The sequence below is a fragment of the Branchiostoma lanceolatum genome, chromosome 8 (assembly GCF_035083965.1).
Source record: "Branchiostoma lanceolatum isolate klBraLanc5 chromosome 8, klBraLanc5.hap2, whole genome shotgun sequence".
NCBI lineage: Eukaryota > Metazoa > Chordata > Leptocardii > Amphioxiformes > Branchiostomatidae > Branchiostoma > Branchiostoma lanceolatum.
In genome coordinates, this window is record NC_089729.1 from 10,146,318 (window position 1) to 10,161,967 (window position 15,650).

At 41.8% G+C, this 15,650-nt stretch overlaps 2 protein-coding genes and 1 long non-coding RNA gene across 3 annotated transcripts in view; 1 reads left to right on the forward strand and 2 right to left on the reverse strand.

Annotated features, from left to right (window-relative positions):
• The window catches only part of LOC136440803 (rhomboid-related protein 2-like), a 28,565-nt gene extending 22,782 nt beyond the window's left edge, over positions 1-5,783 (reverse strand). Inside the window, exon 1 of the mRNA XM_066436919.1 lies at positions 5,562-5,783. The gene's annotated coding sequence lies outside the window, so the exon portion shown is untranslated. The remainder of the gene's footprint in view (positions 1-5,561) is intronic.
• Positions 5,784-10,590: 4,807 nt separating this feature from the next.
• Positions 10,591-12,490, reverse strand: LOC136440806 (uncharacterized). The gene is made up of 2 exons (XR_010756718.1): positions 12,396-12,490; positions 10,591-10,760 (listed from the first exon to the last, which is right to left on the reverse strand). It is a non-coding gene; the product is annotated as an uncharacterized lncRNA (long non-coding RNA).
• A 4-nt stretch (positions 12,491-12,494) lies between these two features.
• Positions 12,495-14,568, forward strand: LOC136440804 (histone H1-delta-like). Its single transcript, XM_066436920.1, has 3 exons — positions 12,495-12,714; positions 13,263-13,423; positions 13,730-14,568. The coding sequence occupies exons 1-3, from the start codon at positions 12,641-12,643 to the stop codon at positions 14,065-14,067; spliced, it is 573 nt and encodes a 190-aa protein (XP_066293017.1). The 5' UTR covers positions 12,495-12,640; the 3' UTR covers positions 14,068-14,568.
• The last annotated feature ends 1,082 nt before the right edge of the window (positions 14,569-15,650 follow it).

Consider the following 15,650-nt stretch of genomic DNA (forward strand, 5'->3'; position numbering starts at 1 on the left):
GAGGTCAGAAGAGGCCTGACCACAATAGAGACCAGGTTTTCTGTGGCTTTGGTGGAGAAAAGGTATCAACTCCTGAGGTCATACCACAACAATGGGTCATGTCAAGCCCTGCCAGACAGTCTACTGTGGGATAGGTACTTGTGATGTGTCAAGCAGAGAACCGGGATATGAGAACTGTGGTTTGTGGAACCTTTGGTCAGGGCTGTCTTCAGCTTTGAATTTTTTTCTGTCCCACTCATTCTTTGAGATTCAATGTTTTGATTTTAATTGTTAAATCTGTCATTTTAAGCCTACAAAAATGTATTTTCAATTTCATCAATTTTATGTCCTGAAGTTTCTATTTTTAGGACAGACAGTGTGAGTGTGACATTTTTTTCCATCCCGACAAGCAAACTGTGCCTTTCCCAGACACTGCTCTATTTTAAATTCAGAAGGACAGCCTACGCATTACGCTAAATTCATCACGCTATAAACGACAGGGATAAAAATGCTTTCCCTACGGTAAATCAAAACAGGTCATCTATGCAGAAGGGACATCCAGGCCCTGTTGAACCACCCACCATAAATTCAGGGCAGGGAATGATATCGGATATGATTTTTGAAAGGAATTGTCCTTTCAGTTTCATGCCCCTGGATTCCTGGCTAATTTGTGTACATATGGAAATGCAAGATAAGCCTGATCAGCTACTGCATACGTATGATTTACCGTACTCTGTGTGAATTCTGAATTGATTTCAACCCAGACATAAAAGCCGGTGCAGTGCACATGGGCTAAGAGTATTTTCTCATCTAGCAGGGAAGGAACAGCTTTTCAAACTCTGAAAGGAACTTCTTAGTTTGCTTACCTCAATGTGAACCTTGGTGACCATTCGATTTAAAGCAGTACATGTATTGTATATCAACACAAATCCTTGACATACAACAGACTCGAGCCACAAAAACACAGCTCTGCCCAAGAATGTAGCCCGATTTCATGTCACCTTATCACCCAGGATTTATCAGGTGTTTATAGGCTTTACCATACCACAGTGTTTTCCCTAATCCATCTCTTACTTTGTGGCCCAAAGCTACAGCACCAGCAAATAAATATTTTCTAACAGTTTAGCCATGCACCTCCCTTCTTACATGTAGGTTGAAGTTGAAGTGGGTTGTTTGGGCTTACTCACATTACTGGTACATATATTTGCTGAACAAAATCCAGGCATTTTTGTCTATGAACCTAATAACAAAACTTCTGATTTTTTTTTCAAACTAATCATTTTTAAGAGAAAGAGTTGACGTCGAGCGATACCTGATATATACATACCAACCTCAAAATGTCCAGCAGAGGGATGATGTTTTGGTATTATCTAAATTTTACGATAGTTAATTCCTTTAGACTGTAAAGTTTCTCAAATCTCAATGGACATCTCTATGTGGAAAATGCACAAAATTGAGATACACTAGTCTACCAATCTTTCTGAAAAAAACAATCCTGCACCAAAACTGGAGTAAACCCACTTTCGTTACTTCAGGGGCTTCAAGGGCCAGTACTAGCCCGAGTGTCGTCTAATTTTTTTAGGGCTCCCATACTGTGCCTTTACCAATGGTGTACCCTGGAACTAACTATTAGTTCTAGGATGGCACTCAGGCTAGGTCAGCACAGCCTGCCCTGGACTAAACACACAGGTAGGTGTGGACAACACAAGAACCAGAGAACAGCAGGCTGGTGTTCAGTTTCACCTGCTGCACAACTCACACCAAACAACTGCCCTGTGTTGTGTCCAGAATTTACACCCCCACCTGATCAGCCTCTCTCAAACATAAATATACAGAGCAGCAGTCTTTAAACAAACCTGTCTCAATTAGCAAATTCACTTCTTTAATTAGATAATCTTCAAGGAGATGCAGTAGTCAGGCTTCTTTTTAGTTTACAGTTGTATTTGGCATTGTTTTTTTAAAATGCCATATTTAATAAGGATGTCATATATGAGGTGTAGGTGATGGGAGGGGAATATCCTGCGTTTTCTAAAAAATGTTGCCTATATAGTTTAAAATAGTTTTTTCTGGAGGGGTTTTATTTTCGTCTTTCTGAACACCCCCCCCCCCGGAAAAACGTAGAAAAACACTGCCAAATACGCTCAAAACAACCCCCTCTGCTACATCTGCTTGGAGATTCTTCGCATTTGGTAGTGTTTCTTTTAGGTTTTACTGCTTTGAGATAACTTGTTAAAAACTTCAGCAGAGTTGGACAACTTTTTTTCTCCAGAGAAATATTTTACGTACTTACTGAACTGTCCTCACTCCCAGAAACCCGCCAGCCTCTATACTGCAGCGGTCACAAGAGTGTTAAAAGCTCTGTAATTGAAAACAAGCAGGCAGAAAGGGCAGCACACCCAACATTATTTGTCAGCTATCGGCTTTCCCAGGAGAAGCTGTCCACTTAGCTACGTCTCTTTGTGTGGGGATAAAAAGGGGATGCTGATCACCAAAGCAATGGCCTGGCTGCAGAAAGTATGTGCTGAGTGGGATGAGGAATAATTTTTCTGTTTGATGTCTCTGTAAAGTATAAGGGAAACAATTAATCCACTTGCTTCAAAGTTGGCACGGAAGTTCGGGACGGCATGTTTCAATGGTTTAGTGGAGATACTGGCACAGTGGGGGGCTGGACATACTGTAAATGTAGGAATTTTCGCAGTGGTTTAATTGTACGTGGTTTTCGCGGTAACCTCTTCACCACAAACTTAAAACAACAAATTTTGTTCAACCCACCTTGTTTCAACTGCAAACTTATAACCACGGAGAACGCATAATTTTTTCCCTACCACGGATTACATCGCTGCAAATATTTCCCATTTTACAGTATGTCATAAGAAAAAAGCTTGGCTCCTAGAGTCTACTAAGGAGGCTACATGTTTTAAAAAAAGAAAAGGTTGACGGAGATAGTGGCTTGGTGGGGGGTCGAACTGGACATATTGTGCTAGCGCCTGGCGTCAAAGTGACAGGCTCTTTTGGTCACAGCTCTACATAGTCAACAGCCCATGAACCGGACCTGAGGAGGGACTTTGGGAGGGACCTGTCACATGGGCACAAAAGGAAACGATTAACTCTCCTGAAGGTTTGACAATTAAAGGAATCTTTTGAGATCCCTTCTTGCACAATACAAAACTGTACCTGCTATCAAATTTTCAATGACTTTTTCCCTTCCAGTATGCAGTCAAGGAAACACTGAAATCAAGTTAGCTATTTTTGTTCACATTTCAGTGTTCAGAAAGATTCATTTTGTGTTGGTACCAACCGCTGCCGACAACCTAATTCTTTTAATTCTACGAGTTCAGTAACATGCTTATGTAAGAGTTTATTCTTATAACAGGAAGCAGGAGCCAATAGCAAATCTGACCAATCGTCTCTAACACAGGATATAGAGGACAAAATGATGACCCTATAAAGAAGTTTACAGAGTTCACAACACAAGACTGACTCACTTCCTTGAGGGTTCTAACTCACAATCTCTTCCTTCCTTTTGAAAGGAAGTCCCTCCCTGTTCCCAGAAAGAGGAAGTTCCCACTTATGAGAAAATTGGCGGATTTACATGTATTTTCCACAAACTCTATCATTAGTCAGGGGGAATGGGACTGGTAATGGTAGGTTCTGTCAGCCACTCCGAAAACACCTAATCAAGAAGATTAATGATACTCCCCCCTGAGAGGAGGATGCATTAACTGTGAGTCAGGGTGGGGGTAATAAGAGGTAAAGCAGCCAAGGTTATACTGAGGCAAAGCGTAACACTCTTTCAGTAGCTAGAAGTGCAGTTTGCCTTGCCAAAGCTGTTTATTCAGTCAAGTATATGGGTCACACCTACTCTTCTAGATTATAGAATAAAGTGTTAGGTTCTTTTACAATAAACTTGATGTTATGCGACCAATAGAATATCAGTATCTGCACTATTTTCCAGAGCTTCACCTTCTCATCTTAAATCATTAAATGAGCAGAGATTCAGAATACAAACAAATACGACAAATTGTCATCTATGTTTTCTTTTTCACTACTTCAATTTCAAACCTTATATTATCATTACAGAATAAAGAGATTAAGTATTTGGTTGTTTGAGCTGGAATAAAAAAGAGAGAAAACAGTTTAACTTTGTAGGGAACTTCAGAAATAAGACATGAGTGATAAGGAATGCTCAAAGGAAACAAGAGCTGGTATTTGCCATACCAGGAACATTCCAGGCATGCCTTCCACGGTGAAGAACACCATTACAACAGTCGGCAGACTTGAACACAAGAACAAACTCGCCCTGAGGATATTTCATTAGGAACCACACAAGCAGAGACCAGCCATGTGAAACTGATGACTCCAAGTCGGCAGGTACCAAAGCCTTTGCCACTCAAGCGTTCCGAAATAAACATTTACATAGAAGATCACAGTAACCTGTACTCTCCCCTTCACTAATCCAAGATGTTGACAAGCAACAAGAGGCACAAGAAATTACACCCTGAGTATGTCTAGTGTTACAGTAGTCTCTCCACCATGCAGCTGTGTTTACATGACTAGTTCCTGACTGGAAGTGTCCCTGACCACAAGATTTCCTCTAACAGGTACAGATTAATCAAAATGGGAAGTGAAAGTTTACCTTAGATCTTTGTTGAGATAACAAACTTACTGTGTGAATCTAAATGGGACCACATGCACAGTACTGTCACACATGCACAGTACTGGTAGTGACAAATTATTATACAATAGTTTGTCTACATCTACTTCTATTTGTTTATTCGGCTTTGCAGATTAAAGACAAATCTTTTCTTGTAAGATGCACCTACACACGTAACATATTTTCTGATGATGTCTAACGTTATATTTGTTCTTGACAATTGGTTTGACTGTTACAATGGACACTTGTTGCACTTGCTGGCAATGTTGTTGTAATACTTTGTCCACTCAAAATGTCTATTATGATTTCGGATGTAGAATACTAGAAACGAAGACAGAGAAAGTTAAGACTAAGCTTGGACTAAGTAATTACTTAACATTGATGAAAATACCTGATGATAGTAAAGAATAGAAAGACATGAAGGAAATTTGGTGATATTATAACTTGGAAATTCAAAAGTCAACTTCATATCAATTGATAATTTTCCAAAAATAAGTTTAAGAATGACGACTTCTTTCACCTAGACCAAAATGATATGTTCCCACGATACCATTCCTAAAACGTAGCATTCCTCATGACGATACAAAAAACGTCGCTTTGGTCAGAAATAATCACAAAACAAGACTTATGCATAATTCATCCTGTACACTTAGGCAATAAACTAAAACAATTGGTCCAATCTGTTTGAGAACAAAGACAGACCGGGCACATCAAATGAAACCATTCCAACTGAAGCCACACAAATGCAAAACGTTTTCAGGTTCCAACCTCTTGAGTCTGAGTTCCGCCTTTGTTTCGGTGCCCTCTCGATTGTTACCAAAACTTTCCGAGCCAACTTTTCCCACACCCCTGAAGCATGGTTGAGAACAGCTGGGAAGGGGGATGCTTTTTTTGGATCTGGACCTAAAAACAGCGAACTAAAGCTTACCTCAGAGTTTCTGAACCAGGATTTTGGTCCAGATCCTAGGCTGTTTCGTCTAGTTATGGGTCCACACAGCGGCCTGTGCTGTAGAAGGGTTGGAGTGGTGTGCCGAAGGGAGAGAAGAAGGAGCGGGAGAAAACACACACACCGCGGCTACTCCGGAGGATCAAATCACAACACTCTCATTCATGCACACATGCCTGGTCTGACCCCTGGGGCGGGTCAAGTGGGGTCACCAGGCATGCGTACTGGGAAACTTTGGGGCGATTCCAAAATGTCACAACTTTGGAGTAAACAGAAAAAATTTGGGCAAATTGGGCCCCGAAGTTGAAAATATTATATTGAGAACAAAACATGAAAACTACTTTTCAGCATATTCGCATCAGTATATTTCCTTCAATTAACGTTATATCAATTATCATTCCGATACAGGTACTAATATCATGAATAAAAAATATTGTATTCAAACAATAAGCTCATTTAATGAAATATCTAAATATTTGAGTAGACCTTGAATGAAATGTTGTCATCGTTATGATTTTACTTTTTATGACGATTATAATTGAAGGCCTGACCACCCCTGAACATGCTGACTTCTCCAGAGTGGTATCTCCCGGCGCGTAAAACAAAACCCACAAAAATGTAAGGAAATCCGGGGGGCGTGTCGCTCTTTTCATCAGATGGACTGCGTCGAGTTGAAAAAGTTTTAGCAATTTATGTCGAGGTATTTGATCTCTAATGCAAGCTCAGATATTTTAGCCGATTTGTACTCTTCAAGCTGAGGTTTGACTGTCCCGCGGACCGTAGACGGGACACTATAGAAAGCCCGACAAAAACGCCTAAAACACGTCGACAAAAACTAGCCGGAGTCCACACTCTGATGCTATCTATACAACTTCTCTAACTCGACAGGGAGGTCCGGTAGAGTCTATGATGGACAAGTTGTTTTTCCAGCTAGCCACCAAAGACTTGAAGTTTGGCGGAGACTCACTGAAAATTATAAAGTTCCCGTCCATAAAATTAGGGACGGAACATATTTTTGTTGTAATCTCTGATGGTATATGCACATTTATCTTTGTGACTTATCCCTTTCGCGTGGTTCGCATGATTTCATATTACGCGATATTTAAAGAAAATCCAATCTCTAAAACAACTGAATAAGTCAGCGTCACACTGAAGAAGGCGTTCTCAGTAGTGACGTACGCTGAACAAGAGTGAGGGGTGTCACACGAACCGTCCGGTATCAATCTCTATATCTTTTCCAGTTTTAAGGGTTGATTCTTCTTTATAAAACATTGTTTACCTAGATGTCTAACCTTCATCTTCGTGACGATGTTCTCGTCTTTGCGGCGTCGCCAGCCCGCATCAAAAGCGCCTCCTGGCGGTGCGGTCGATGTTACGCCAACCTGGCCTGAAGAGATTTTTGAGGTCAGGTCGCGCTGGCTGCCGTCCAATGACTTATGTTGTCACCACAATGCGGCGTGCAGACTCACTGATACACTAAACACATGTTTGACGTCAGTGCCAGTCAGGCAACTCGAATGTATACTTACTGGGACTATGTCCATACAATGTATATATTTACTGGGGCTGTGCCCATACAGCTTACTTCTCTCACCGTCCTTAAGTTTCAAGTTGATGACTTAATTGACACACGATCCAAAGGGACATCGACTCCAACACTTTCTGTCAAACGTTTTCATGTCTGCAGCATGACGTAGTTAGCGTTTGATCGAATTCCGTTTCTGCTGATTTGCAAAGTAATCATAATATCATGAAAAGGCAAAGATCTAGCGCTAGCTATTTTCATGCCTGGATGACATATAAACCGCAGCAGCTAAAGAGGTGTCGTGATCGCTATCACATACAATGTCGCACTTTTGTAAAAATACATCGAGAAGTATAAGAAGTGACAAGAATAGACAGGGTATCGTAAGTGTTTGGCTTCATCATACTTGGCTTTTGATAGATACCGTTATCCATTGTTTTTTTCCGTAACTACAAGTAACCGACTCATTCTTCTCAATTGACATTTGTGTCGGTAACTGTTTTACACAAGGGATCTTTGATCGATTTGTGACAACTATGATAAAACGGAAGCATAAGTCTTATTCCCTGCTTTTGCTGTTTTGTCAGCTACAAGAAACATAACACCCTAGAGCCGCAAAATCAATAGCAAGTAACGTTACCGGCGATTGGAAATAGAGCAAATCGAAGTTTACATTTGACCCAGTTGAACATGTACTGTAACAGACATGTCTGCGTAAATGACCCGCTTATGGTAACGTGTTTACTTTTTCTCACGCACATTTCAAGCTCCACTTGATGAACATACAATGTCAAACGCGTTACGAAATAGAATTTGCGCCCTTCCACATTTCATCTTGCAACTGATTCGGTCCTCCAATGCAAACAAGTCCCTAACAGATCAGTTGTTGACAAGTAGAAACATTACAGTCGTATAAGCATGCTCCTGTAGTCTACGTAAAGAGCGCCGTAACAGATTGTGTAGGGACGTTAAAACGTACGCTATTTTGATTAGGTCCCAACGGACAGTTGAACTGCGTTGTAATTCTTTTTGATTCGTCAAAAAGATAAGAATGATGGTACTAAAACCAAGGAGGTTAAATATACCCTAAATATTTAACCTCCTTGCTAAAACTAAGAATGATGGTACTAAAGATGATTAAACTGAAATAAAGTTTCACGCAGCATTTCCATCGCGTGTTCTTGTTAAGGTTGTTACATCCAGGAACTTTGATTAGAAATCCCGGATTCTCAATCCTAAAAGCAAACATGCGAGATAACATTTTATCTCCGCTCGGGGGCGTCTATTTTTGGAGATAACGCCCGGTGGCATCTCAGACGGCGTTTGGTTTACCGGCGTCTGATGATTTACAAACCCAAGTTATGTAAATGTTTAGGGAAAAAGTAGTGCGGCAATGTTTTAATTTCGCGGACTGGGGGAAAATTTAGGGTTCGCGGTGGTTTTGAGTTCGCGTTTGAAACAATAGTAGCGCTACAGCCACACAACGGAAAGGCTTTTCGCGGTGGTTATAATTTCGCGGTAAAGAGTTCGCCGCGAACATAAGACCACAGCGGACATTTCTGCATTTGCTTTCACAAAATCCGCGTCGGTTCAAAGGGTCGAGGGGTTGGCAGTACAACTCGTGATTTCAGCCGCGAGTAAACAAAGTATCCGGACTAAATCGATCTGCCTAATTCTTTCTCGTCTGCAACTTTTCCCACGCCTGGACACTGTTCCAAAATACAACACGTGCGATACACATACGCAAGTCCAAAGTCGACCAAGAAGCCATAAATACCAATTCCATTCAAAAACTGACCTGGAAAGGCGTTGTATTTCCACTTATGACAATACTATAGCTGTATAGTTGACTTGTGGCGGTTCTTGTCAATATCGCAGGGTGATAGGCGGAGAGTCTTCTACAGTCCGACAATAACGAGGTCTTTTTTCCTGAACAGATTCAATAAGCGACTAGAAGATTGTCTTGACTGTACGTACAAACTACTCTCCAAGCAGAGCTAGGGTTTCGGCTGGTTTTTAACGTGTTTTTAGGCGTTTTTGTCATGCCTTCTACTTTGTCATCGTTTTTGTTGTGTCGGGTTTGCGACACAACAAAAACGATGACAAAGTAGAAGGCATGACAAAAACGCCTAAAAACACGTTAAAAACCAGCCGAAACCCTAGCTCTGCTTGGAGAGTACGTACAAACACCCAAGCAATCAAAATAAAGCCCAACTCGTATTACATGTATACGTAGTACTAGTACACTGGTAGTGCAATGATTAACGCACTGCTCAATCAAATCAGATCCAGTTTCTGGTGAACCGAGTTTTACAACCCCATGTGGCTTGTATATGACCTTATCAATAATGTAACGACAGGTTTAGCCTTGTCAGCAATACACATAATGCCGGCAGGTCAACCGAAGGTTTCATTGTAGTCTAACAAAAGAACAAATTCGACGAAAGAAATGTAGCTTACAGGAACCACCCGCATCATATCAAAGCCCTTCATATATTCCTGTATCGTCCAAAATATTACCTCAGCAAAAGTAGGATTTCGTTTAATTTCGCTGAAATCTAACATTTTGTTTCGATCATGTTCCAACATGATATCTACACACCTTGCATGAGTAAACAAAAATTATCTGCTTTTCTGTTTACGTAAAGCGTGGGCAGAAAACAATTATGTTGAATATTACAGAAGGCATCAATGACGCTTGGAGAATTATCAACATTACCGAAAGGCACTTGTCCTCTTTGGTTCATTAGATAGCCAACATCACTTCATGGTTAGCATTGCAAATTACAAGTACCCGGGTTTCAATTTCCCTCTTCTTGATACATTTATAATAATGATAATGATAAAGTAAGGACATATCAGGGATAGAAGGTTGTTCCGAGTTTATTTCATATCATCGAAGACATCTGTACACTTCTTCAAAGACAGACAATGAAAGTGCAACAGAAGACTGTTTGATACTTTATTTTTAAAAAGTCTGTCTTCAAAATAAACTGTGCACGTCCTATCATGTTCTCAAGCTGCTTTTCTCAAGACAATGCAAATAGTAGCAGAAACAAAACCTTTTGTCTATAGTAGTTAAGTTTATTCACATTAGTGACTTACTGGAGTAGCGAACAACAAAATGTTATTTGAAAGGGCGCCATTACATAAACAAATGGCACTGTACCCATAAAGACACGCAGGACACAGCTGCTGTGTTGTAATAAGGTCAACTTTTCGCTCAGTCTATATGAAATCTTTACCGGAAGGATGACAGGCCAAAGTGTGACCCATTTGGAGGAACCGTAGGGTAGAATATAGTAAGAAGGGCCGTCAGGAATGTCACTGTTGGTCGCAACACGACTTGGACGTGAGGGTCTGTGAGACGGGACCTCACAGCCAATCAGAGCGCACTTTGGATCCTTCTAATCCCTGGTCTACAAATAATACTACAAGTATGACATCACAAACAGTCACACTGCCAAGAATGATGGAGTACACATCTTGGAAAAGAAACTCTGTACTTCACGACTTTATTCAAGATTTTCTGTCGGTATGAACGATACTTTTCTTAACTTTCTTGGTCGAAGCGGACGACGGTGCGAAGCCAGGCGGCGGTGCATTCCTCCATTCGCAAGCAACAGCCATGGAAGCCTGCTCCCAATTGGCGGACACTGCAAAAAGCAGAAACGGAAGAAATATTACAATAAACGAAGCCAGACGGACATGAAAATATACAGTTGTCTATATGCTTACTGTATTGAAGTATTAAAGGTTTTGCCTTTGCAATAAAGGCAAACAAACGTAAGAAACGCCGGAGTAAAGGTAACAGCCGGACCCTACCCAGGCAGAAATACGATCGCAGACTCAGACGTAATTGCCCCCTTTGGATTGACGCAAAATCCGACATAAAACGCCAAATACTCTGCTTTATGCCAATCCAATGTCGCTGACATTACGCATGCTAGTTCCAGATTACATCAGTCTCAAGAAAATGCAAAGAAATCGTAGGTTTCCCCGAAAATAAAGCGGAATGATTGGAAATATCCTGTGTTTGGATTTGAAGCCGCGCAGCTAGCAACAACAACCTTTGTGCAGCTTGCGGAGCGGCGCTGTCTGCTTCGCAAAGACGCACATTTCCGCCCAAATATCCAGCAATCCCAGCTAATTTGTGGCACACACGGCTACAGATTACACCCTTGATGTACCACACACCTCATGATCGGTCGAAAATGTGTTATATTGCCTGTTTCTGCCGAAATTTTCACCAGAGAAGGTCAAAAGGGTGGATGCAAATATGGCGACCGAGGAGGGATGACGCGATGGCAGAGCGCCGTCCTCAATCCAAAATAAATATTCCCGCAAAATTCGACTTTTCCAGCGCAACAGATGATTCAAACTGACATATGTGCATCTGTGCATGTCCTAGAATAATTTAGCCACTAATTCTCACCAAGGAAGCGGCTGGTTTTTGCAAAATTCGGCAAAACCTTGCAGATTTGTAGCAGCAGGAAATCGACCTTAACGACCAAAATGGTGACGCGTCACAAACGCTGTACTTTACCCAAACCTCGACTTTCCCGGCGTTTTGCAAACTTCCTCGCTTACAATTTCAACAAAACTGTGCCAGAGTACGCAGATTAATTAATCCTTTCACATGCCATATGTGTGTTGTGAGCTAAGTTGGGAGAATTAGAGAAAACAGCGAGATTTATGAAGGAATTTTCCATAGCTGCATTCAAGAGACAAATTGACAGATCTCCGAGTTGAATCTCATTACAACACGTAAAGTTTTGGGCGCTCAAAAATCGCCACCAAAGCGAACCCAGCCGGGCAAAAACCTACCTATATGTCACCATTTTGTCCTCCTCTAACCCCCACCAATATTTTTAGTGTAAATTCAGACATTTTGGGGAAATTTGGGATTTTTGGTGGATATAGCTGTGCAGGGCAAGATGGCGGACGGGCAGAAGTGTGTTTGTTACCCTATGTTTTCGGCCGCCGTTTTCACCCCTAATACATACCGACACACTGCCTTGTGCTATTACTAGTAGCAGAGGTATTTAGCTTTCGGGGTAAAATACTAAAAAGCGCGATCCCCGCTGTTATAGTAAACACAACACGATTATAGTCGGTGGATGGTGTTTTAACACCCCTACCAATCGCCGAAAGCCGGCTCGCACTTTGCTGACATCGAACGAGAAGCTCCAATTCCTTCTCGCCACGAAAGCTAAAAATCTTGCCATTGCGACGGCACAAGAACGAAGGCTACAGCGCCAAGGAGGAAGCTACAAGAAAGCGGTACATACCGACAAGGAAACACAGGTAGTGTGCGGGTCGGCCATTTTCGTCCATGTGTTTGTGTGTGTTTCCTCCGAGGTCCGTAGTGCGGGTATTTAAATCCGCGCCCCTCGCATCACACGCAGACTCAGCACGGGACAAGGCAACGTCGTCTGCTCAACTTTACATTCAAATTCCATTCACTCCAGATCCGCCAAGCGTCGTCTGCCTTCCGCTCAATCTCTCCTCGCCAATCGGTTAGCAGCCTGCCAACATGTCGGACTCGGCCGCATCACCCGCCAAGGCTAAGAAGGCCAGGAAGCCCAAAGCGCCTGCCAGTCATCCAAAGTACGCTTTACTAAACGGTTTTCTTTTATTTTGTGCTGGTATTTTCCTGGTGTTCGTGTTTTTTTCGCGAAGTTTGATGTCTTTTTCCAGTCGTTTTTGCTTTTTTTTTTGTTTAACATCCGTGAGCCTCCCAGCTGTTTCGGTCTTTGCATTATCACAGCTGTTCATCGACTTAAAAATACAAGCTAGCTATTTTCGTTCCTTTTCTTCTTTTCGATTTTGCTGATTTGTATGCACTTTTTGCGGAAGGTTTCGAAGATCTGAATTTTCAGATCATGGTGAAATGTTTAGTTTTAATTTTCTTGAACAAAAAAATAGTGCCAAAAAGGCAGGTCATGTCTGAAGTGCTTGGGTTCTTGCCTTGCCATAGCATTTTTTTTATTACAAACTAACCCTAGATTAAACTAATTGATTTGTACATTGGTATTGCGAATTTTTGTATCATCACAATATCGATTATCTGTAATTTGATACCTGTTTTTTGTATTTTTGTCTCGTGACGAGTGTGTGACCTGAATTTGAACTGAGCATTTTTTTAAATCTTCTAGGTACAACGAGATGATCAAGGCGGCCATCTCCAACCTCAAGGAACGGGGCGGTTCCTCTCGACAGGCCATCTTAAAGTACATCCTGGCGAACTACAAGATCGACAACGCCAAGCAGGCCAACGTACACCTCAAGCTGGCGCTCAAGCGCATGGAGAAGTCAGGTGAACATGCGTTCCTTTTCAATCCGCTCTCAGATTCGCCCTTTCGTTAAAGTTTTTACTTTTAATTGGCTTTTTGTAGCTGTACTTATCTTTTGCAGTACTCCTTGTAAATAAATGTGTAACTAGGTTTTAGTGTGACTATCCGAAGGCATAGTGTAAGATTAAACACTTCAATGCAGCAAGAATTGAGACGTTTTGATTGCTCTCATACAAATTATAGGTAGCGCAAACTCTTAGGTATAGATTTTCTTGTTCTATCATGTTTTTTGGGCATGTTGCCAACCAGTACCCCTTCCTGTATTACAGGTGACCTGAAACATGTCAGGGGCAAGGGAGCGTCCGGGTCATTCAAGGTCGGCAAGGAAGAGAAGCCCAAGGTCAAGAAGGTGAAGAAGCCCAAGCCAGCCAAGAAGCCAGCCGCCAAGAAACCGAAAGCCAAGAAGGCCAAACCAGCAAAGAAGCCAGCAAAGAAGGCAGCCAAACCCAAGGCCAAGGCCGCCAAGAAGAGTCCAAAGAAGAAGCCCGCAGCCAAGAAGGCAGCCAAGAAGACGCCAACAAAGAAGCCCAAGGCAGCGAAAAAGCCAGCAAAGAAGGCGGCGAAGACCAAGGCGAAGAAAACAACAAAGAAGACGGGGAAGAAGTAACTGTGATTCACGTGGACATTTTTGAACCGTCATCACTTCGTTGTATGAAGTGGTTGCTGTAGACATTCAAGTGTATATATATATATTTGCATACGCGATGTGGACCGACCAACGGATAGATGGCCGATTATTTTTATCTCGTAGAGTCGTCAACAGATGTTTTATTTTAAAGACAGAAACCGCAGAAGGTTGTTATTTACAAATTTGACTGTATTGTCTATTATGAGCACAGATGTATGTGGTGAGACGTAGATATCAGTGTCAAGAGAAAGTACACAAATCTTATTTTCTGAAGTTGTGGGAAATGCAAAAATGATGCACCCAAAATGTTATGAATCTTATTACAATCACTATGTAAATGTAGGAACACGTTTCCTATAACGGTCGTCTCTTGTTTGTGATGTTGCGAGCGGTATTTATGGTAGTCCGTCAGAATTGAAAGTTGGACCAATAGAAGAACGTGCGTGCTAAATGAAATAAAATTTTCATGGACATCTTCAATTGCTTTGCAGTTATTTTGATGTCTCGGTTGTTTTGAAAGATGATGCAAAAACTGTTTTTACTCAGTGTCATCCCACCAACAAAATAAAAAGTGTCCCTACGTACACGTGTTGATAAGAAAACAGCAGTGTAAAAACAGCTCAGGGCAGATGGGTGACCGGTGACGTCACCTAACGGACGCCAATTAGTTCCCATGGGTACCAATACCAAACGTCACAACAGAGATAACAGAGTGAACCGCATGGGGGCGTTGTGACAATCTGGAGTTAAAAGGTATCTTAGGCCACACTACCTCAGTTTTATGGATAACATCCTTGCATGCATCAATTTTCACCGACAGCAAAAATTACCCTCCCTCCGAACTAAAGGCAAAGATTTACCTCTGCATTTTGCCATATACAATCACTGGCATACGAGTATATTATTTTGCCTGTCTGATATAAACCTAACACATAATGTTTGGAAACTTGATGTTGGTTGATCATATTTCCGTTTGGACGAAACATTGTACAGTACTGGCAAGAGAACAAAGGCAAATGCAACAGTAGATCTTCCGAGTTAGCATGACAAAATCAAGCTTCAATCAGCCATTCCACCGGTCTTTCGATACAATAAGCCCACGACAGTGGGGATTTTGTAACACACGTTAATATTCTATTCAGATAAGAAAACTAAAAGTCAGTCAAACAAACGCCTCCAAAATTAGCCTGGACTGCCAGTTGCGACGTTGGGAGCGGACCAAAGCTAGCAAGGCTGGACACCGGGCTGCACCAAAATCTGATCAACGCCAGATCCCGGCCCGCCTACCGAATCATTAGTCAACAATCCCGGGGGGCGTCGCTGGGTGCAGGAGATAATCACTCTAGATCTTTATCAGTTACGAGCCGGATTAGCGATTCTAACTCCCCCACTGTTCATTATCGATAAACCATGCCGATTCCAAACCCCTTCTGTTTTATCACTGATAATTGTAGCCTCCACGGTACCAGGCCTTCCTGCGTATACTACGGGGGTAAGGACTAATAAAGGGATCCTAAAATTCGACAAAAATGGAATAATTGGACAGGAGATTCATTCCTCTT

Excerpts from the sequence above, each read along its gene's own strand:
- LOC136440804 (XM_066436920.1), top strand. The coding sequence starts at position 12,641 with ATGTCGGACTCGGCCGCATCACCCGCCAAGGCTAAGAAGGCCAGGAAG. Across the intron at positions 12,715-13,262 it reads GCGCCTGCCAGTCATCCAAA|GTACAACGAGATGATCAAGG; the intron begins GTACGCTTTACT and ends TAAATCTTCTAG. Across the intron at positions 13,424-13,729 it reads CAAGCGCATGGAGAAGTCAG|GTGACCTGAAACATGTCAGG; the intron begins GTGAACATGCGT and ends CCTGTATTACAG.